Raw genomic sequence first — 23,297 nt, 5'->3', positions numbered from 1 at the left:
GTTGTGCAAAAAGACGCCGGCAATAATCCGCGATTAAAAGTTTAACTTGTCATTGTCTTGAAATAAAGCGTATATTTGGGCTTACGTTTTCAGGGATTTCACCTTAGCTATAGCGTGAGACAAAACTGGAGGAAAAAATATGCGCAATTAAAACTAACTGCAAAGCTGCAAAGCTAGATGAAAAATTGTTGGCTAACCCTTGGTTAGGTTTATCGTGTTTTGAACAACGCGGCCTAAGGCCACATCAGGCAGCACCTTGGACAGAAAGAGGCCTCTGTTGCGTTGTTCCCCCTATTCATTTGTTCACTAGTACTTTTGAAAGCAAAAGCTTTTTTCCACACGAAGAATCTCAAAGTCTGCAATAAACACCTCTAATCATACAGAAGCCGATAAGGGGAAATCCCAAAAACCTTTTAATTTATTCTTTTGTTCAGGATTTGTAAATGTTGTTTGGATCGTAAAACGTTTTAAACATAATTTTTATTAAAAAATCCTGTTTCTACGATTAAACAATTTTTTGGATTTCAAAAACATTTTGGGATTGCACCTGATCCCTTATCGACTTCCGTAAATCAGGGCTTGCTTATACATTTAACTAAAGCAAAACAATCCGCGACAAAACTGTTTGACAAATATCAATGGCATCGTTCACGCTACTCCTATTAGGAAGTTTTAAAAAGTAACATGATAAATTAACGACAGTTCTCTTTAATACCCTCTTCTTCAATTCAATGTTGCACAATCAAAGGAAACAAAGTGCAATATTGAAAAACTGGAGAAAGAGGGATGGAGGGATATAAGGGATGTAACTGATGAGCTCTTCCAGACTATGAATGTGGTCCCACTGGTGATGTGGCCAAAATTTTTTCGCCGATCGTAGCATTCCATATCTGATCCACAATGTATCTCATGTGCTATCAAGGCTACTATAAATTATGTAATTCTGAGTCCTAACGAGTGAAAAAGGATCTCGAGGGAGCCCTCCTTGTTTACACCTTAAAGAGGAGCTCGGTGCCAAATTTCGTCGCATTTGCAAATAGCTCACTAACATAACTAACATAAGATTAGAAAATAAATATGAATTAATACTGTGGTCTAATCCAAATCACTTATTTTCCTTATCTTGTTAAATATAACGTTAAGTTAAAATATGTTAGCATTTTATCCATGGGTTTCAGTCAGGTTTTTCGTCAGGAGCCGGTCATTATTTATCCTCTGGGCTGCATCGTCTTTGTTAATAATGTTGACTTGGGTAAATGTCAGTAGTTCTTTATAATCAGAATATTAACCAAAAAAGGCTACGTGGGCCGCAATGCCATGCAGGTGTAGTGTCTGTAGATATCCCACCTGTTCACTTGGCTATGAAAGTTACGGAGGTCATACCATTTGCAATTTAGGAGAGTCATTCCCAGTCACAATCGGAGGACTTGAAGGCTGATTACATACAACTTGAGTTGCTGTAAAGGAAGCAAACATGTCGGCTTGTTAAAATCAAAAGTATAACTTCTTCTTTTCTACTGTATATTTGAGGGGAGATTACACTCAGTTCTACGAATAGAACAAATGCTTACCTGTCCATCCACCAAAATCGATGATTTCATTTAATTTATCAGAGGAAAGGATAGACTTAAGCTAAAGAGTTTCTATAAATGACCTATTCTAAAGCAATTTTAACTCCGAGAGAGGGGTATGGTGTGAAAACAGCCGATATGATTCAAAACATATTTTGGTCGCTACTTTTAATTTTGTAACCAAAATATGGTTAAAAATATGAAAAGATGTGTGTAATTTCTTTTATCCTGGTCCTGAGCATGACTAGATACTTACGAGTTGAAGTCACGAAGTCTCCGTCGGCATGCGCTCTTGTGTAGCACAAATACAGTGACAAAAATTGCTTTCTGTAGCAGACAAATAACATCACTCCAAAGGAAACACACACAGTAAAAGCAACACAAGCCACAACGGCTATAAGCCAAATAGTACTAGCACTGCCTCTGTCCTCAGAGCGGTAGGCCATCTTGTCATGTGTGATTGCAGGAGCCGTGGATACTAACACAGCAGACGCAGTTGTTCTGTAAACAGTAGACGCGCATTTGATGGTGTTGACATCGTATCGACATATCTGGTTTGCTGGGAGGTTGGACTGATCACTGCACTGTTTCTCTATATCTTCGTCTTTCCTGTCAGCACAACATCTCATACAAGGTTTGCAATCTCCGGTTATAGCTCGATAGAAGCTGTCACGAAACGCGGAAAAACATTCAGATAACCTTTAATCATGATATTTCACCAGTATTGCGTTGCGTATCTTTTCTATGCATAATCATTATAACGCGTGCATGATAAAAAAAATTGCGCTTTGATAACTTCAATTGATGAGGATGAGGTAGAGTTTAAAAAAAATCTCAGCTCAGGCTTTTTAAAATTGACCTTTTACCTCCCAAGATCCGATTGTTAATTCTCCCCTCCAGCTGCTACATATCTCCTTTTAAATTAGTTACGAGAATTTGGTGTAAAAATCAGCATAAAAATTACTCCGACAAATGAAAGTTGGACTAAACTGTACAAAGAACAGCACTGCAATTTTTCAACTGACAGCATGATGATACACTATCTCTTTAGAGATTCTTTTGCCCAAACACCGCTTTGTTTACATACCCAGCATTGCACTCTCCACAAACTGCATTCTTCGTGGCAGTACAAGGGCTGATCGTTTCTTCGTTAGGGTCGCAGATAGTGCACGGCTTACACGAGGAGATATCATGGTTATTCGAGTACGATTTGCCAGGTGTACATTCTACACACTCCACTGTGACGTTCGTGGTGACACGAGATCCACACTGTGGGACCATGCCTTGGCCATCGGGACATTCGGGACAGGGAAAACATTCAACTCCATTGGTGCTCGAGATAGTCAACTGATTCCACCTGCAGCTCCTACTAAACGCTACTTGTACTGAAAACTAACAATGAATTGTTGTTTTAGCCAGTGCATTGTTAAATAATTGATGTATGGTTCAGCATCTGTAGATAACTTAACAGACTATACATTTGGGGGTGAAATATTTTCAAAATACTGAGGAAACAAAAAGAAGGTTCCATCCGCCCCGTCCTCGGTACTTTATGCGCCCGGGGGGGTTGACTTGATCCGGAAAGCAGGTAAAGCAATGGTATAAGGAGGCAGGAAATACCTTTCTGAGGCTGTGTCTTTACTTATTAAACGGTCGGTCACTTCACAGAAGTCAAATCTTGCCCGGAATGTGTTTTGATCAATGAAGAACGACGCCCAACATTTGGCAGCTCTGTCATTCGAGATAGTGCTAACAATGGTGAAATTCAAGTTACCGTATTTATTTTGCTATAAGCCGAGACCCCTCAGCGGCACCATCACGAAAAATTAAACCAAAACATTCGGTTACAAGCCGAGACCTTTTCCAAATATTAGTGTGAATTTTTGTAAAAATCGCTCGGCTTATAGCCAAATAAATACGGTGTGTTTCTTGCCGTTGTGCAAAGCGGGCGAAATATTACAAATAGTATTACGGAATTTCTTGTTTATTTTCACTTTCGATATAGCTCATATACTTGTTGAGATCGCATCGAAAGTGAAGGGAAAAATCCCTTTTTAATCAAATAATTCTTTACTGGTTGCGGATTTGAAAAATAATCACTGAAATAGCTGCGAATATCATTAAAACCTTATCCAAGGCTAAAAGATAAGTAAAAAAATGGAAAGAAAAAAGTAAATACAAAAACAAGTCAACAAGCTCCCAAACACGTTTTGCTTTCGCTTTCTTTACAGCTGTCGGGTTCAACGAAGTACTTCCTTTAAAGCAAAGTCCTTGCTCGATCCCTAAAATAGGTTGCCTAATCTTTAATTAGATGATCGGGAAGTTTGTTGGGTTTTAGCGAATTGTCTGCATTTTTCAAATAATACAATCGCAAAGGAAACACTTTTTCCGTTCATGAATTAATCCTAACCGCTCTCGGAAATAGTTTAGATGGTCTTTTTGTAATGCAAAAAACTGATAAATATTCATTCAACGAAATCTTTTTGCCATGCATAATTGAACATGGCTTACTTCGTGTTTTGAGTTACACCAGGAGGCAAATATTTTTAATGAAGATTTGCTTATCAACCTACCATGTAAAGAATTGAAATCGTCACAAACAAATCTGTATTAGGTATAGCAGACATGACGTACGTTTCTTGTACTTTGACCTGCCGAGAATAAAAAAAAACAGTGATGTAATCAAACTAAAATCTAAGAAACCTTTTAAAAAAAACATAAATTTGAACAAATGCATGGTAATTTTTAGTTTTCAGTTAATGCGCAGTAAATTTACCAGTCATTGTTCTTGGATGACAAAGAGAGACAGAATGCATTCTCCTACCCAAACGAGAAGAAATAAACTCTATCAACACAATTAAATTTTATTCTTTTGAATACCTATTTCAAAGATCAAAAGGTACAGGTAAGTATTCTGTGTGCCAAGTCTTTCGCTCGCCTACCACTTCCTTTTTATATTCGTTTTTAAAATCTCCCCGTTGTGAGTACTTATTTCCGTTACAAATGTTTCGCAATATAAATTTCCTTGTAGGGATGACTCCGTCAGTTGCGTAGTCGGCAAAACTGAGTTGAATTGAGGTTTGACGGAAGAACAGTTGAATGTGGCTATCACAACGCGAATTGTTGTGCTATTTGTAATTGTTCGAAAAAAGTTTGAAAATATTTATCCAAATGGAAATAACTCATACCTGAGAAGGCTTCTAAAACGATCTTGATTCTCGGGAGTAATCAGTCTGTTTCAGTGAGCCAGCAAATTTCACAAGCAAATAATGCCCCCGCGGAATCCTATTTGATTTGATGACGCAATGTTAGGGGAAACCCCGCATTCCACAAGGTCTGAAAAATTACTTTCCTTTTGCGAAATTAAGGTTTTATCCACCTGAATTAAGATTTCTAACCAGCGAAACCTATGGATTTGTTCTCATTCGTATATCTTATAAACCAATTTGAAATCATTGAAAGATTACCGATGCGCTACGACCTAAGAACCTGTCTTCCCTGGCATGTTAACTTATTAAGCTAAACACTACTGCGGCTCACGAAAATTTGGTACATCGTTAAGAATCTTCACTGAAGGCGTCCGTTCACTGACAGAGTGTAAGAATTGACGCATTAATACAATTAAATGTGACTTGATTTTATATATTGTCAGTTATTTTGGCGATACATGCAAATGAGGTTATTTGTGTTCTTGATCAAAGATCTCCGTTGGACAAGTGTGAACTTGTTCAAGTCCGTGGACTGGAAACTTCTAGAAAATTTGCATGTGGGCCTAGTTTCTAACATACCGATGATGTCACGTTTTAGGTATTTCTCTAAGATCCTCTAGAAAGGTGTCGCTTGCGGAAATTGAGATATCGTGAATTGCATCATCAGTCATCATTGACTTTGAAGTGATTTCAACATAACAAATCTGATTGAAATTTTCATTGTGGTTAGATACTAGGTTGAAAACGGATACAAGCACAAATTTTCACAGTCTTTAAATTTAGATAGACGAGCTATCGAGATAGATAAACATCTAAGAAATGTAACACCGGATGGGTCACGATTGCGTGGTCCGCCCACTCGCATATGTCATCGCTTAAATAAAATCGAAGACTGCTTTTTGTGCTGCGTAAGCATCTAGTACTTTTACTTGGTGTAATCAGGAGCCATAACCTGGTGCAATTCGAACTTAAGTAGGACCAAGGCACCAATATCGTGGTGAATTACCACAAGCAGAGGACAGCTTTAACTAAATTGCCAAAAAGCAACTCTCATTGAGACTGTAGCGCAAGAGTCAAATTGTCACGAAATCAAGCCTTGTGTTTTGGTGTGTGTATGCCTTAAATGGCAAAAGGTTTACCTTACCTGTCAAAGGTTTGATCATCATTTATTACCAAGCCTGCAAAAGCTTCAGTTTGCGTGTTTCTTGGTGGGGAATAGGGATAGAGCTGGAGATTTCAGGCAGTAAATATCACGGCTGGTGGCGAAATGCGTAGTTTGCAGAACGTAACATTAAACCTCAAGACTCTGAAGAGTTTTCCCTTAATATCAAACACAGTCACAATCATAGTCGGTCAGAAGCTATCTTTCTTGAAAGCTTTTTACGAATGTGCTTAAGATCGGCATTTTTTCCTGTTTCGTCATATGCAATTCATGCCGAGCAAGCATACTTCCTCCCTTCGTAAATAGTCACGGTGAACTGTGCGTCGTTAACAAAAATTATTGCAAGTCTTTGGTAAAGACCTTGAATAGCATTACTAATTAATAGTTTTGGTCGAATTATGCTTTCAGTCATCGATGATTAAAAAAGAGTCAAGTTCTGATAAACTTAAGCGGCTATTTGCCAAACTCGCTCCACTTCCTTGCACTATTCCTACTACTCAGACACAAATTTGCATAACTATCTAATCTAACCAGTGTTAGCAAATGATACCTGAAAAATCGTGCGATCCACCTAGCTAATTTTATCCTATCTTGAAACCTCATTGACCTTTGCGATGAATCTTCATATCTCTCAAGTTTCTTTCAAAGTTCTTTAAGTGTAGGGTTTGCTCTTACAGGCGAGGATCTAAAGTGTAAAGTAGCTTGGAGTTGTGGTTATGATCAACTAAGGTCTGTGTATGATCACCTTCAATCGTCCATAATTAATGCGATGTAAAAGGTGATATATCGCTGAAAGGAACGCATAGAGAATGTCTAAACTCTGATGCAATATCTTTGCCCTTATTTATTACGGTACCACACAAGAATGCGAATGAAGTGATGGTAATAACTGTAGAGTTCTCGGTTTCGAATTTTCAGCGTCTCACGAGTCTTGGATTTCAGCATTCACCACCCCTCCTGTGGCTAGACTGTGAAATTTTGCATTTGAAATAATGCTTAATTTCTGAACCTACACAATTTGAATTTTTCGCCTTCAATCACACGCAAAATGAGCTGTGTAGTACATATTTATTCTTAGAGGTGTATTTTCCCTTCTCTCGAGAGAATGACATGAGAGTTGAGCCAAATTTTCATATGACCTTCGTAACCAAATCCCAGCATTTTGATTTGTTGTTCGTTTGTTGTTGTTATGTCTGAGGTCAGACTTTTACGGTGGTTGATAAAATCGAACATTGACAGTTCCTGTACTCGCCCTGTACCGTTTAAAATGCTAAAACAAGAGCTGTGCAGTAGTTCAGTTGATATTCAAGGGTGCAGAATTAGCTTCATTCTCCTTACGGTTGCCTTTGGCGTTTCACGAATCAAGAATATTAGCCACGATGACAACAGACTAAAATCAAGTAAACATATTTTTTGGAAATTAAACATTTTGCTATACTTCTAAAAAATATATTAGACCTAAATCAAAAGAGGATTCAAATTATGCCAACTAAAGACAACGTAGGGGATTTTTTTTTTCTCTCCAACATATAATCGACATTTCACTGCTATTGAATATTTAAAGAAATAAAGTGATTAAAAAAGAAGAAAGTCGTGTTTTCCCATAAGCAAGCCCGCATCCGGTTCAGTAAACACACCAAACAGAATAATCCTGTTAAAAAAAAAAAAAAACAGCTCGTTTACAATTATTTGTTGGTTTTGGCTATGATTTTCTAGCTCAGCAATATTTCATAAAATGTTTATTCGGCGTTAAAATCGCTGAGGAGTGGCACGTTCTCAATAGCTATGATCTCTATTATGATCTCTCAATCTCGGTCGCTTACGACAGGCATGTCATGTCTATTCTGCTTAACAAAGCTTATTCAGGCTGATTTATACTCTTTGTACTGTAGATAAAACAGATTTAACTCAACATGTTTGTCTCTGTAAGAGCATTTATACTTCTGTAAGAGTGTTCATAAAAAGATTTCGTTATTTTTCATAAAACTACTGGTCGCAGATTTTACCATATTTTAATAATGCAGAGGTTAAATACCTCATTTTCAAACAATTAAGTGTTATTTATTAATTAACCCTTGGCGGAAAATGGAGGAGAAGTGTCAATTTTCAAACACATCAATGATGTCGTGTCTCTAGACCACCCGAAAAGCGAAAGCGGTCATTTATTTTGGAGTATGAACTCGCGAGTTGAATCGTCAAACTTTCGCAGGCTAGGTGCATAAGTGACCTTGAAGTGATTTCAAAATAACAAAGCTGATTGAAACGCCCGTCGTGGTTGTGTTTTTGAAGGTTGTAACTGCGACGCACAAATGCAGTAATAATTGCTTCCTGTTTTTTTTCCTGCGAGGTTTTCGTAGATTTAGCGCAAACCCACGTCTAACAGAGGACGATCACATGACTGATTGATCCGCCCCCTGTCGTCTCACTTTGCGTCATCCCCAAGTAAAGAAATATTCTGTCAAAGCTCCGTAAGCAATTAATATTGCGATCCAATATACGCCGGTAGCACTGATAAGGTGGCGAGATATCTCAAGCGGAGGACAGCTGTGACTTAATTTGGCAAAAAGCGATTTATTTGTTGCTCATACTGCGAGCATACTTCAAGAATCAAAAAGCACACCGTCACGTAATCGTGATTGCAAACGGGTATGAGTATGCTATACTTTGAAAGCGATGACATGTTCCCTCGTCTGCGGTTTGATCACTAACTAAGACGCGACCTTCAGGAACTTTGAAAGATTTTAGCTTGGATAAGTAAATACTTAGCCGAATTTCCCCGGCAATATATATCACGGTCGATATTAAAGTGTGTGTTTCTTGTTTCCAGAAACCGTCACGCCGCAAGCCTTTTCAAAAGGAGTTTCTCGTTGATATAAAAAATGGTAAGTGTCCGATCCCTAGACTGTTTGAACATTTCATTAGCTATTAATAATGTACCAATATATATAAGAGAAGGATTTCATTTTTTTTTCCATCATTTTGAAATCACGCTGAGTTAGCACATTGTTTTCTTTCGCAAATATATCGCCTTGGGGAAATCAACAGTTTAGTTTTGTTGTTTGTAAACTCTTAGAAGTTCTGCTCGCCTCATAGTCTTACCAACAACGTTGACTTGTATATTTAGTTCTTAAAGGAAAAAAAGAATCTAGATCCTAAAGTTTATCTCGCTCCGCTGCATAGTATGTAAATGATTATTTAATGCAAATTATCATGTGATTATTTCTCTAGTTAGCCTAAGTGTTGATTTTAAGTTCACTACATGCCTATTTTCAGGATTATATCTTGTTTCGTTAGTCTCAACCAGAGTTTTCTGTGTATTATATACGGAAAAATTAATGGCCCTCTCTCTCTACTGTGACGTATGTCTAGTACACACTTATATTTACATGTTTAATTAAGCCCGGCGCACACTAGAGCTATCAGCTGAGCTGAGCGTCACTCGTGGCTGTTGGCATAAGCTGTTTCCTCAAGTGTGCGGTGTCATGTTCTGCGATTTTTGTCACGCGTGCCATGAGCTCAGAATATTCAACATGTTGAATAATTTCGTGCACGAGTGAACATTGACTCACAGTGTGCGCGCGTTTTGAGCTATCAGCTTAGGAATCAATGCGAACGCGCATGCGTCCTTGCCATGTTTTATTGAAGTCAAGATGGCGGCAAACAACTCGATAGTTGCTGATGCAGTGCTGGAAGATAAATTAGCTGATTTATGGCCCGATTATCCTTGTCTTTACGACGTTCGGTGTCCAGAATTTAAGAATCGGGAGTTACGAGATAAAGCGTTTCAAGAACTGGCCGAAAAACTTGGAACAACATGTAAGATAATTCAAAATTTTATAAGTGTAAAAAATACCAATATTTGGGGCCGTTTTGACCGGACAGCAATTCAATTATTCATTCTAGGTGAGTGGGTCAAAGCTATTGATTCCTGAGCTGATAGCTCAAAACGCGCGCACACTGTGAGTCAATGTTCACTCGTGCACGAAATTATTAAACATGTTGAATATTCTGAGCTCATGGCACGCGTGACAAAAATCGCAGAACATGACACCGCACACTTGAGGAAACAGCTTACGCCAACAGCCACGAGTGACGCTCAGTTCAGCTGATAGCTCTAGTGTGCGCCGGGCTTAAAGCTGAAACAAAGAGTTTCCGGTTGGGTGGTTGATAGCTCCTTCCGGTCACAGACGGATCGGATCCAGTCTTCGGTCCTCCTGCGCGGGAAGGAGCACGGGCGCAATTGCCGAACAGCGGTTAGAAAGCGCACACGGATTAAAATGAACTGTTTTTTACGATTAAGTACAGAAATTGTAAAGAATGGTCAATTGTATTGCCTTCATTTTAATTTTTCAGAAAACAATTCAACGTCTGTTTCTTCTCTGGATGATGGCATCCGTGGTAGAAGGTCAACACTTATGTCCAATGGCTCAAAACTTTTGGAAACTGAGTACCAGCGGTGAATTCAAAGCATGTATACCGTGTCCAGAGTGTCCTGAGGGTAACGGGCTGAACATTCAATGTGGTTCATTGATCACAGATGATACTAAGATAGAATGCGTCCAATGCAAAGAAAACGTGACCTACTCCAATAGCCATGGAGTGGAAAGCTGCAAACCCTGTCAGGACTGCGGTCTACGAAATGTCCTTCAAGAATGTACCTCGGACCAAAATCGCAAATGTGGACGTAAATGTCCCAAAGGGTATTTCTTTGATGGCCACATCACTGATTGCAGAGAAACTACGCCAGCAACAGTCTCAAACAAAACTTTTTCAATACAACCTTCTCCTAGCATTTGGCCACAACTTTCATCTCCTTTAGACGGCGGCTCGTCTACAGCAATTGTAGCGTCTATGAAAGATTTATTATCAGTAGAAAGTGTTACCTCGACGAGTATAGCGTCGACTCCGAGCTTAAAGCCACAGCGTTCGTCGCTGATGAGCGTTTTGTCTCCACTGGTACTAGGAAACCGTTCCTCTACAAGCATAGAATTCACGCAGGTTATCATGCCAAGACCATCGTCATTGTATCGTGGAATCGTATCAACTTCGATTCCTGGAGGTATAGGAGTTCCAATACCTAAAGGAAACGACGCCTCTGCTAGTGTTCCGGGGGAAAAAAAGACTCAGGGACGGAAAGGCAAAGCTTTGACACTGTTGACTATATTGGGAATAATAGGATCGATAGTTTTTATCGTCATCTTTACACCGACTGCAATAGTTTGCTGGATAAAATGCAGAATTTTTGAGAAGACAAAGCCAGAACAGACAGGTAGGATTATACTAAAATAAATGAGGATAGGAAAAGCGTTAGTGAAGGGTTCTAAATAATCTAAGCGACAAGGAGCCTCGGTCTAATAGCCCTCTTGAGTGACTTGAGTGGGATCCATAATTTGCTAACTCGAAATATATATATTTTCGTAACATTTTCCTTCGCAACGCGACAGATATCATGATAAAAGCCCGAGTCTTCAATAGTTAACCCACCCTGTCTTCTCTGGAATGGAAAGTTCAAGCACAGGAGACTGAATATTTCATACGTAGTCGACTTTTTATCTTTTTATCTCTTTTTATCTCTTTTTCATACTTTGACTTTTTATCTCTTTTTCATACTTTTTGGTACCTGCTGAACGCTCAGACAAAATGACCCCTGTGGAGGTACCTGTATGAGTCACTCTAACTCTGAAGACAATCTCATTTGGGTTTTTTTTTTTCACCATTTGATTTTCAGAAACCGTTGGCTCTTTTCATAACAACACTGACTCTGCTGAAAGTTTAATGGCTTCTCAAGGAAGTGAGTCCTTAGATGGTGGGTGGTTCAAAATTTTCACGTGCCTATTTACTAGGTTTATTGATTTTCTTTAGCACTCAGATAAATGGAAGCCAAAACCGCACTATTGTTTCCCTGTGAAATTGCCTTCTTGAATTCTTTTAGTCTCCGTTTGACCAAAATGGTAACCGTTAAACACCCGTGAAATAGTTCTCTGAACAAAGCCCTTCATTTGGCGCAGTTCCTCATGAGCGCTGTTGCCTCTTCTCTGATATCTAATGCAATCAAAAGGTTTTATTTTTTTAAAGTTTTTAACAAGACTTGCAAAACAAATTGCCTGATACTAACCGTTAAGTTTGATGAGGGCCAAACTGAATGAACCACATACACTCTCTCCCTTATCATCATACCTTTCCATTTATGCAATAATCCCCGGCAACTGGAAAAGCCAAATTGTCAGTGAATTCACCATAATTAAATTCATTTAATTACAGTTCGCCGTGATGGTCAAGGAGACGACAAAGATTTTGTTCTTACCAAGGACATCCCCGAAGGTATGGAAATAAGTGACAAGTAATGAATCCCCGTCCTTTGAGTGTAAGATCAATGTTATTAGCAACTTAAGAAGCCTTCATTACTCCCTGTTCCCGCCTGCAGTACCCACTCGTCTTCTAGGCGTTAGCGGGCAGCTTCCACCGGGGGTGTCCTCAAATGAGCATTATTGTGATGATGATAATGATGATTATAATTGTTACTTTTTTTTCCTTTTGACTTTGTCAATTTGATTGTTCTTTCGTTATATTAGACTTCAAGCTCGCCGACTTTCCATATGATGTCGAAGATTTTATTCTGCAACTAGATTCTGATTCCTCGCCAGTTCAAAAGAACTGGAAACATGTCGCTTACGGGTATGAAATTACCAAACAAGACATTCAGCTGTTGGAGATAGAGAGCAGGAAGCCAGGAGTAAGCGCAATAAGGCTTTTGATTGAAAAGTTGTGTAGTTCCAAATGTGCGACTCTAAAAGAGTTCGTGGACGTCCTCCAGGAGCTGGAACGCAACGATGTTGCCAACGACATTATCAGCTGGTTTAGGAAAAAACAGGACAGATGTTCAGAGGAGGGTAAGAATTGACAATACCCAGGAGGCTGTTGGGTGTTTCTTTAATATCATGTTCCACGCATGGACTTTAAGAACAGTGACAGTTGAGAGTTATTGAGTTGGTCTTGTAAATAACGTAACTGATTTTTTGTATTAAGTAAAATCAAAGTGATCTGAACAAAATTTTTGGAAAGTAGGGATACACGTTGTTCGAGAGATTTGTTTTAAGATTAGACTACAGGATCGTTTTAAACAGGTGTTTTGAAGATTTAGGCAATTTTTGTTTTGAAATTTATGTTAGGTAGTTCGATGAAAATTTTACATAATTTTTCTAGGTTTTTGTAACCTTTTTTAATCTTTGCTCTTAGTTGTAAGGTTGTAAATAATTTTAGGTAACGCTCTTAAGTGCAATTGAGGACGAAATTTTTTTAATGTTGTGCATGGTCAGAGTTTCTTTATTGTAGCAAAATATGCCGGTATCCTATATATCTGAATGTTTCAAATTTCAAACAGGCCAGTGGTATAGCACACGGAAGGTTGTCTGAAGTTATCTTTCCTTGTGGTATTCCTTAAAGTACTATGAGAGGTTAAGAAAATACTGCAGCCTAATTCGCTTGGCATTGCTTGATCTCACATTGAGAAGAAAGTAAGCACTGCGTGCTGAATCTACTTTAACAAGGATGTTTTCGATTTTATGCATGCTCTGAGGTCATCCTGTATGTGACCAGCAGAAGTTTTAAACTTGGCTTAATTAGTCAGGTTAATTACTTTTCAATCGAGTGTCGATGTAATTTGGCTTGTTGATATTTTCATCGTGCCGTCGAGGAATTCGCACCACCACATAGCCAGATGCAAAACTGAAACCAATCGCGACTTAGTAAAAGGAATTTTTCCAAGAGTACAAAGCAGCTCTAATGCGTTAATTTACAGACTTTAAGCTCTCTCACAGGTTTCTCAGTTATGACGTTCAAATTAAAGTTGATTGCTTGGCCACTGTGAGTACTTTGCTTTTGATTTTACGACCCGCAATTAAAACGTTCCTTCTCAGTGATCAATTCTGAGGTAATAATGAGTTTTGTATCATTGTAGTTAATCTTTTCTAGTTAAGTATTGGGGCATAGCTTAGTGACGTTTCCTGGGGTGCTTCTTCTGAAACCCCTATGTGAGGTTACTTTTTTTTTTAATTTTTTTGCTATCAATTCTGTACAAAACTTACACTTCAGGTTTTCAAAAACAGACAAATCCGAGGAAACCTTTAAAAAATCCAAGCTACGCCCCCATTTGTAACCTGTGCTTGCCCTTATCCGCTCTTCCAATCAATTAAATATTGGTGGGCAACTTAGGTAGTCATGCCCTTTGAAAAATGGTAATCAGCACTCTAAGATAAAATAGTAAATTTATATAGACGCAACGAAATTATTTTTGTTTATGAGTTGGGTAGTAAACCATTAAATGCTGAAAGAAACTATCTTGGCTGTAGTTTGGAGTCATCTTTTGTGGTAAACGAGAATAGAAAACGAGAATAGAAAATCTTCAGGGCGCAGAAATTAAAGAAAAATGACTGAATTAATCACTCCTGAGTCACTCCTGAATCACTCCTCCCGCTTGCAGGGGCTCGGTCGATATTTTTTAACGCGACTCAGCAAAACTTGGGCTGGCAGAAGTCGTCGAGGTAGCGTGAGGTTAAAGTTTCCGGAAAATAAAAGCTGCAAATAGTCGTTCTCCTATTAGGCCAATTTTACTAACTAACCCTCAGACAGTGTAATTCCAAGAAGCAAGCCCTGAGCATCACCCAGGTACCTTATGATAGACGTTTTGATTCACTAATAGGAAATTGGTCAAACCTTTCTCCTTTGTCGTGGTAAAGTCATGAGATAGGAATTTTACACAATAAGCAACAAAAAGAAATTCACGATAGAGGCCTGTGGAGCGTCTTTAACGTGGAGAGGGGTCAGGCATCGTACTAACTAAGTCTTGGACACACGTTAACTTCGTAAGCCTCTTCACTCGTATTTTCAAAGTTTTACATATTGCCGAATTTTTGAAAACTTTGAAAATGCGCGTTGAATCACCCTTAAATATCTCTCGTGTCCATGGGAGTTCTGCAGTCAAACCATCGAAGGCTGGCAAATCAGTGATCTTGCAGTAATTTCAAAATAAAAAAAAAACTGCTAAATTGGCATGAAGTTACCTTCAGTTCTCTGTTTCAGTAATGGCCGCGGTGAAATCTACACCTCTCTCTGCAATTGATGTAGAAGCTTACAGTGGTAAAAAGGGACTCAGTAACAACAATGCTGATCAATAGTTTTTGGTCGACCCAGGCGAGGGTAACCGACGACTTCAGACTTATCGAGTTCTGATAATTAAACTTTGAATGTCACATTATGTAAATGTTTCTTATCAAGGTAGAATTGAATCTCAGTCCGGGTTGATACACGTGCACATGATCGACACTAAATCTATATAGGATCTTTCTTTCTTTATTCCTTTGTCTTTTATCAAAGCAGTCAACTAAAATCATTGCATCAAGGAATAACTTAAGTATTTGTGTGATCATAGCTTAAAGAATAATCTCAATTTGGAAACGCGCTTGTGGAACCAAAATAGAGAGATAAAAACTAGCGATGACTTTCGCTTTGAATCACAACTACCGAGTAACACAAGCACAAAATAAGTTGTTGCTAAGCAACCTTGGCGGGTGTTGATTACTTTATCAGGTATTCCGGTGTAAGACTTGTCTTCTATTCCAGAAACGATCTTGATTACACGGGGTCTTATCCTGAACTGAAACACTAGCTGTAATTTTCTATCTAAAGGCACTAATCACGGACGCGTCAATAAAACCAGAAAATATTTCGCAGCTTCTCTTGGAAGCGGTATAATATTCAGCTCTATGGAAGCGGTTACGCAATATTCATCTTGCTCAAATTCACAGAAAGTTAATCGATTATTCAAATGCGTATTTGCATTTGACTCGAATTTTCTTTGGCCACCGGTATTTCGTGGCGCAGCAGCACCAGGAAGCTGAAAACCTTAAGATTATCTCCTCCGTTCTTGTCAGGTATCTTTTAACCCTTAACTCCCATGAGTGACCAGGACAGAATTTCTCCTTACAATATCAATATAATATCAACCAGATAAGTGATGAATATAAAGAAAAATATAAATTTGGGGATAATAAGTTGATCCAATACTAAATTCTCTGAACTAACATAATCAGAATTGTGTAGTTGACAGGAAGGAGAATGACAAATTTTATCTGGGAGTTAAAGGGTTAATTTATGACTCAAGGCAAAATCTTGATTCGTAAGAGATGAAATAACAAGGTAGTTGCTAAGATGTACGTGCACAACGTTGACCTGATGGGTCACGTATGACGTAAAGACGTCCTATTGATGATAGGACGTAACTGTTATTTCCGGCAACTTATATAAGACTGTTACCTACGGCTAACGTCCAGTATTTTCAACTTATTGTTAGGAAGCTTTCTATCGACGAAATTTTCCGCTCACGAGATCTGGGAATTATAGTATCTACTTTGACATCGATACGAACAGAAACACAGGCTGAGCCGTACACAAATGGTAGGTTACCGAGTACTCAATCCATAAATTTTTCCTACGAATAACTCTGGCAGACTTTTAGTAAGGTTCGAATAAGCATGTGTGTTTATTTCTTTTTACAGGGCAACAAACGAAGCAAAAATAACAATAGTGGCATGAAGGCTTTTAAGGGTGCCGTAAAGGTGAATATTTCCAAATACTCTGTTCACCGTAGTTCGTAAGCACGTCAGTATGTAACCATTTTCGCAATCTTAATCTAGTTCAGATTTCTCGACGAACTTGAGGACGTTTATAACACGTAACATATAGACTTCACTGATTTCACTTATCGGTTTTTGTAACTGAAACAGTCGACGAAGATTGGCTGTTATTGTTTATGGTAATTGTGAAGAACAGCTGCCCTCCACCGACAGGCAGCCAACTGTCGGCCAACTGTCGGCCAACAGTCGGCCGCCTGTCGGTAATCTGTCGGTCAGTCACTGCCAGTTACATATAAATTATGTCTGACTGGTTATCTCGATAAACAAGAGTGGTCGAAAAAGATTCTATTTAAATTAAATTTTTCCTATTAAATTTCCGACTCGAATGTAATCGTAGTTACTTGAATATTATGTCGCAGTTTCTTGAATTTTTTTCTCAAAATGTTTTATTTCTCTTTAATTTCAGCTGATCTTAGTGATAGTCTTGTGGTCACAATCTGTGTTAGGAGGTCCCACAAGATGTCCTTTGATGCAAAACTTCCTGAAATACTACCCGGATGATCCGGAAGCTCAAACGGAGTGTATAGCGTGTCCTGAATGCCCGCCAGGACTAGGACTCGTACCACAATGTGGTTCCAAGATCACTAACTACACCACTATTAAATGCGAACCATGTCAACTGAATAAGACATTTTCAGACAATCATGGCTTTGAGAGTTGTAGATCCTGCCACGACTGTGGCTTAAAGAACGTTATTCAGCAGTGCACGCCATCTCAAAATCGTAAATGCGGCACCAAGTGTCCTGAAAGACATTACCTCGATGACAATGGTTTCTGTCAAGAGTGCTACTTTTGTTGTCCCAGTGTGGACGAAACAGGTAGAATGAAGAAATGTAAAGAAATTGGAATGGGAGAAGACTGGCAATGTCTTAAGAACCACCAAAACAAGCTCTGCAAAGAAGCTTTGGAAAATTCTACAGAAGCCAGTGTTGATACAACTTATGTCACGGCTGTTACTCTTCTTCCTGGTCACAATTTTGAAGCAAATAAAACTGAGAGTACTTCTAGTGATAATGTCAGGAAACCTACTGCATCATCAGAAAATGTTACATCAAATGGAAATATAACACCTTCAATAATAGTTGGGATGATCATAGCGAGTATCCTTGTGCTTATTTTTGTTTTATACGCGATTAAAAGAATTATTTCATGTAGGAATGGTTCAACACTGTATTCTGAAGGTAAGAGAAAGTCGTACCTTGCAACACTGTTGTTAACTTTTTTGAGGATAGTATCTTAAGCACTGAATTCGTATTAACAATTTGCAACACAACATGATATTTTAGCAAACTGATAAGTTTTTTTCATGTAGTAATGTTTCCATTATTTTCAGTTGACAACACAACCTTTTTTCTTTGGAAACTTTTGACTTATTTCTAGGTTAAAGAGACATTTATTTAATACACTGTCACCAAAGTTTAAATACTAATGAAAAGATTTTCTCAAATAAACCTACCCTAACGAGAAAGCTGGTCTGGAAAATTTGAGGCAGGTTGTATTTGAGTGGCAATGCAATTTATTCTGGGAAATGAATGTTAGACTTACACATCTGAATTTTATTTCATCTGAACCCTTATTTCAAACTCTCTCTCTCTCTCTCTCTCTCTCTCTCTCTCTCTCTCTCTCTCTCTCTCTGTCTCTCTCTCTCTCTCTCTCTCTCTCTCTCTCTCAGATGCACACACACACACATAAAACAATGAATAGAGGGTTCTTGGGGAGATGTTTTAAGGGTAATCCGAAGTGGTGCTAAGATCTTGAAGGGTGATGGCACATACCAACTAACATCTATCATTATTAACAAAGGATAATTGAACCTTATTACTGTGATAAAACAAAACCATTTCTCGGATTTACTCTATGGGGATCTTGGATAGTCGTACAAATCATTAATCACTTATTTAAATAAACATTTTGGTATTACAATTTTATCAATTAACAGCCAAGCCATTTGTGGTGATATGTCAATAAACTTTTTTGTAGGTTTACATGAGCATGTGCCACTGCATGGGATAAGATCCGAGGGAAGAAAGGACAATGGTGGAACTGTTCACGGTATGGCTGGTCAGACTTACTTTCACAACCTTCAGCATAGTACTTAGTTGACAGTGATGATAGCTTAGATAATGCTAGAGTGGCATCTGTACTCAAGGAAATTTAGCTTAAGTAACTCTGAGCAGCAAAGGAGTGCACTTCCTTGATTTATCACATACTGGAAGATGTAAAGAGCCTCACAATCTTCACTAGTATTTCCCACAACTATTAGCTTTTTTAGGCACCTATTTGTAGTTAACCTCATCATGGCCGTATCCTCCTTAAAATCAGTGTTTGTGGACTAAGCTAAAAAGACATAAGGGTCGGTTATATTCTGGACTTTTGAAAAATCGATCATTCTTTTTCTGCAGATAATCGAGAAGATGAGCAGGAGCAGTTTCTCCTTAGACAACCCATGAATAACAGGCCAAATATTGGACTAATTCCAACAGGTGAGGAGTCACTCCTTCCTTCTCCACATTCATCCTTTCACACTCTAACATCAGTATTCATATTCCCCGTACAGTTCTCTGTACATTTGCTAATATGCTGGCAAGGAAGTTTGTTTAACAATCATGAGGTTCTTCAGTTCATCATCATTTCCTTTATTCTCATGACCTTAATGTTTGATTCAAGGGTGATATTGTAAGGAGAAATTAGATGTTAGTCACTCTCAGGGATTAAAGAATTAATCCTGAATTCTCCGAAGAAGAAAAATAATAAATAAGCAGAATAACTCTCCCTCTGAGGCCTTTTAAATGTGAAAAATTTCAGCTCAGACTACCGAAAGTTTTATCGACGCCTCATTTACCCTTTCGAGATAACACAATTAGCACTGTTAATGATATTATGTACAGTGATTGTGTGGTAGTGAGGGTTATTCTCAGAATGAAGGAACCCCATAGTAGATCACATTTTTTAGCTAAAATTTGCTTTATTCTTTTGTTACAACTTTAATGTTACAAATGACAGGTCTGTTTTTTAAATGTAACTCTGTTTTCTAGATTGTGATGTCTCAGAAATGTTTTACGTTTCTTAATGATGAAAATGAACTAATGCTGCACAAAATTCAAGACATGCTTGTTATCCAACAAATTGGTAATGAGAATAATCTAATAAATTTGATTATTCTCATTACCAATTTGTTGGATAATGTATGGATATCACAGGGAGAAGTTGTATGTTAATCACTTCAGGGCTTTAGCGGGTTAAGGCTTTCCTGATTGTATGGTAATCAGTAAGTTGCTTTCTAGGATAACCAAAGTGTTTCTTAATTTTATTTCTCTCAGATGCTCAAGCAGCTGATGACTACAAGGAGCCTCACACTAATGAGCTTAGACAAGACCAGACAAAAACTGATCTGATTCCAGCAGGTGAGGCGTACATCCTGCCATTTGGTAGACCCAAGTTGATTACTTGTTTATTCTTGTTATGCAATGGGATGAGTGTCCCACTAGTCATTCAGATGTTGCATTTCATCTCCTACACGTACCCTCCTCTTAGCTTGGTGCAATAAAATGCACAATTGTAGCCTCGTAAATGGGTGTTAAAATGGAAGTAAACTCATCCCCTGAATTAATCTGTTGTACCTGGACTGTGCAGACTAAGTTTCCAATCACTGCCAAACATTGCATTCTTAAAAATAAATCAATTTTAATCCTTGGCAATTCTTAACAATTAAAGCATGTCTTTTTCCACCAATAGTAATACAAAAAAGCATATTTCATGTTACAATTCTAACCCCATTACCGTTTGTTCATTAACACTTTTATCCATTGAACTCTTAGATTGCAAAGTCTCTGAAATGCTACAGCTGCGTAACCATGAAAATCAGAGTCTGTTGCACTATGTGCAAAGGATGCTGGATCCACTGGAGAAACAGACAAAGAAAAATTGGCGCTCTGTTGGGCAAATCTTGAATGTTTCAGAAGATGACTTGGAATTGATAGAAACTGATTACATAGCAGGAAGAAGTCCTACAGTTAGTCTTATTGATAATTTGAACACCTTTTCAACAGTACCCTCAATGAGAAGCTTTGTAGAAGCTCTTGTTTCTTGCAAAAGGTATGATGTGGCCACCAATATTTGCAACTGGCCATGGGAGTTACGCACTATACAATGAGGGAAACTATTCAGCAAGCTTGAAAGAAGAAATAATTAAGTATCTAGCTGTAGCCTGCTGCTGTTAGTGCTGTTAGGTCTACAGATAGCCCCCCTTCAACAAAAAAATTCTCATATAACCTCCGCAAAAAACAAGGCACACAGAACATGGAACTAACTATAGGCTGAAGGCTTCTAGAATCTCAATATGAAGAAAGCCAGGGAAAATTAAGTGACAATTTTTCTTTAAGTTGTATGCTAAAGCCACTTTAGACAACATTTTGAAAACACAAAGTAAGTTGCAGGTAACTTTAAAAAATTACTATCTTCCCAGTTTATTCGTCAAAAAGACTCATATTCTGACTTGCAAATGCAAATGCTATGTTTTACACAGCAAACTTTGCCTTGCATGATATTATGCTGGCTTTCTCCTAATCTTTTAATGACATACTTGACTTTAATTCTCTCCTGTCAGCATCTTCTGTATACCAGTTTTTAAGTTCATAATAATAACCACAAATAAGAGGAAACAAACAAACAAACAAAAAAGATACAAAATGCTAAACAAAGCAGAAAGGAAAAAACCAAAAAATTCCAGAAAAGAAAAGTTGGTCACAGAGCGTACACTAAAATGGTTCCAAACCAAAAATTACCAGTAAGTAAAAAATTGGTCACAAAGCATACACTACAATGGTTCCAAACCATTTAAAACCTGCCACATGCCATTAAAGGTTTCAAAGAGGAGCTTTGTGAAAACAACTTTTGCATATGAAAACAAGGACATCAATAAGAAGAAATAGTTATGTATATATATATAATTGTTATTAATCATCACAACAGTGAGTGGGTCATGTTCCTTGTAAATATGTTATAAATGGTGATGCTGTTTCTGGTGATAAATTATTACAAAATTAAAAGTAACTCTAAGTGATATCTTTATTATGCAAGTAAATGTATTTTTCTTGAAGCAACATTATTTATAAAAGTATAATGTGTAGATATTTACTCCTGTCAGCATCTTCTGTATACCAGTTTTTAAGTTCATAATAATAATAACCGCAAAAAAGAGGAAACAAACAAACAAAAAAGATACAAAATGCTAAACAAAGCAGAAAGGAAAAAACCAAAAAATTCCAGAAAAGAAAAGTTGGTCACAGAGCGTACACTAAAATGGTTCCAAACTAAAAATTACCAGCAAGTAAAAAATTGGTCACAAAGCATACACTACAATGGTTCCAAACCATTTAAAACAAGCTGCATTCCATTAAAATTTTCAAAGAGGAGCTTTGTGAAAACAACTTTTGCATATGAAAACAAGGACATCAATAAGAAGAAATAGTTATGTATATATATATATATATATATATTTGTTATTAATCATCACAACAGTGAGTGGGTCATGTTCCTTGTAAATATGTTATAAATGGTAATGCTGTTTCTGGTGATAAATTATTACAAAATTAAAAGTAACTCTAAGTGATATCTTTATTATGCAAGTAGATGTATTTTTCTTGAAGCAACATTATTTATAAAAGTATAATGTGTAGATATTTACAAAAAACTATTTTTAAGACAGCAGATTATTTTTATATTTGTGCTACAAGAGGCATGATAAGTACATCTTTATTCTGCTTACAATGTCAACTGGTAAATGGTGATGCCAAAGAAAATAAATTCAAGTTCTAGAATAAGTGCCTGCATTGACTGTATCTCCACTGACCCAAGTAAGTGGGAAGTTCTTGCTTTCTGCATCTTTTTATAACAGATGTGAAAGTTGGAACAACAGCATATCAGAACAGTTAACGTTGTTATACAGACAGAACTGTATATTACTGTCAATGGTACACAAGCAAGTAAACTTCAAAAATACTGTTTGGAACATTTTATTGCTGTGAATTACTCAGTATACAAAGAAGAAATCAGGTCTTAAGTCTTGATTGCAAGACATTCAAGTTACACAGTTCCTGTTAAAAGACACCTGGAAAAGAAGATAAAAAGATCATGAGTGCAGGGAATCTGATTTTGGCAAAGTTAAAAAACAGAGTTAAGAAGTGTGGTTTTATTAGAAGAAAGCCACAGTATTTAAACAGTCTTCAGAAGTACATATCAGTGGATTATGACTGAATATATCAAGTCATCACTGGCTTTTAACTGAGGGTTTGAACAAGGGGCATAATCTTTCACACTAATGATAATACCATCATTATCCACAACCTTTTCCGAGAAATTTTTTTTTCCATTGTAAACAATCAGGGGTTGGTTGAAAATGCTGCAAAAATTATTATTTACTCAATATATTTCTCACCTTGCTACATGTACTCTGGGAAAATTGTCCATCTTCCCATGATTTCCATGACAGAATCAAGTTTGATGGACCTAGAAAAATATGAACACAACTTTCATTTTTCTTCTATTTTTTCTTTTTGACCAAAGCCCCTTTACAATAGAACTCTTTTCTAAGAGAGGCAACTACTGAATTCTCCCACTTACTTCTAGTCTTTGGGTCCGTGTTGGAGTTAACACCGTTCTAAAT

General features: G+C 37.6%; 3 protein-coding genes across 6 annotated transcripts; 2 read left to right on the top strand and 1 right to left on the bottom strand.

Annotated features, from left to right (window-relative positions):
- Positions 1–486: 486 nt before the first annotated feature.
- LOC131785015 (tumor necrosis factor receptor superfamily member 19-like) lies at positions 487–4,935 on the bottom strand. 2 transcript variants are annotated; one of them, XM_059101853.2, is made up of 5 exons: positions 4,760–4,935; positions 4,145–4,222; positions 2,659–2,963; positions 1,828–2,237; positions 487–1,457 (listed from the first exon to the last, which is right to left on the bottom strand). In XM_059101853.2, the coding sequence occupies exons 2-5, from the start codon at positions 4,196–4,198 to the stop codon at positions 1,378–1,380; spliced, it is 849 nt and encodes a 282-aa protein (XP_058957836.1). In that variant the 5' UTR covers positions 4,199–4,222; positions 4,760–4,935; the 3' UTR covers positions 487–1,377. The 2 variants fall into 2 exon arrangements, with proteins under 2 accessions (XP_058957836.1, XP_058957837.1); XM_059101854.2 differs by lacking the exon at positions 4,760–4,935 and adding an exon at positions 4,348–4,375.
- A 763-nt stretch (positions 4,936–5,698) lies between these two features.
- On the top strand, positions 5,699–14,278 carry LOC131774685 (uncharacterized). 3 transcript variants are annotated; one of them, XM_066164852.1, is made up of 6 exons: positions 5,699–5,886; positions 8,770–8,824; positions 10,296–11,211; positions 11,671–11,748; positions 12,204–12,263; positions 12,515–14,278. In XM_066164852.1, the coding sequence occupies exons 2-6, from the start codon at positions 8,822–8,824 to the stop codon at positions 12,841–12,843; spliced, it is 1,386 nt and encodes a 461-aa protein (XP_066020949.1). In that variant the 5' UTR covers positions 5,699–5,886; positions 8,770–8,821; the 3' UTR covers positions 12,844–14,278. The 3 variants fall into 3 exon arrangements, with proteins under 3 accessions (XP_066020949.1, XP_066020948.1, XP_066020950.1); XM_066164851.1 differs by lacking the exon at positions 5,699–5,886 and adding an exon at positions 8,410–8,588; XM_066164853.1 differs by lacking the exons at positions 5,699–5,886; positions 11,671–11,748 and adding an exon at positions 8,410–8,588.
- A 1,959-nt stretch (positions 14,279–16,237) lies between these two features.
- LOC131785018 (uncharacterized) lies at positions 16,238–22,455 on the top strand. The gene is made up of 7 exons (XM_066165833.1): positions 16,238–16,394; positions 16,496–16,555; positions 17,040–17,814; positions 18,614–18,685; positions 19,036–19,116; positions 19,954–20,037; positions 20,452–22,455. Exons 1-7 carry the CDS (start codon positions 16,392–16,394, stop codon positions 20,784–20,786), a joined length of 1,410 nt encoding a protein of 469 aa, XP_066021930.1. The 5' UTR covers positions 16,238–16,391; the 3' UTR covers positions 20,787–22,455.
- Positions 22,456–23,297: the final 842 nt, after the last annotated feature.

Source organism: Pocillopora verrucosa, chromosome 4, assembly GCF_036669915.1.
Source record: "Pocillopora verrucosa isolate sample1 chromosome 4, ASM3666991v2, whole genome shotgun sequence".
Taxonomy (NCBI): domain Eukaryota; kingdom Metazoa; phylum Cnidaria; class Anthozoa; order Scleractinia; family Pocilloporidae; genus Pocillopora; species Pocillopora verrucosa.
Note: the sequence above shows the minus strand (reverse complement) of the source record. Positions and strands in the feature narration are given on the sequence as shown.

Excerpts from the sequence above, each read along its gene's own strand:
- LOC131785018 (XM_066165833.1), top strand. Across the intron at positions 16,556-17,039 it reads CTTTTAAGGGTGCCGTAAAG|CTGATCTTAGTGATAGTCTT; the intron begins GTGAATATTTCC and ends CTTTAATTTCAG. Across the intron at positions 17,815-18,613 it reads TTCAACACTGTATTCTGAAG|GTTTACATGAGCATGTGCCA; the intron begins GTAAGAGAAAGT and ends ACTTTTTTGTAG.
- LOC131774685 (XM_066164852.1), top strand. Across the intron at positions 11,212-11,670 it reads GACAAAGCCAGAACAGACAG|AAACCGTTGGCTCTTTTCAT; the intron begins GTAGGATTATAC and ends TTTGATTTTCAG. Across the intron at positions 12,264-12,514 it reads TACCAAGGACATCCCCGAAG|ACTTCAAGCTCGCCGACTTT; the intron begins GTATGGAAATAA and ends TCGTTATATTAG.
- LOC131785015 (XM_059101853.2), bottom strand. The coding sequence starts at position 4,198 with ATGTCTGCTATACCTAATACAGATTTGTTTGTGACGATTTCAATTCTT. Across the intron at positions 2,964-4,144 it reads CGATTTCAATTCTTTACATG|TTTTCAGTACAAGTAGCGTT; the intron begins GTAGGTTGATAA and ends ATTCATTGTTAG. Across the intron at positions 2,238-2,658 it reads TGTGGAGAGTGCAATGCTGG|CTTCTATCGAGCTATAACCG; the intron begins GTATGTAAACAA and ends GTTTCGTGACAG.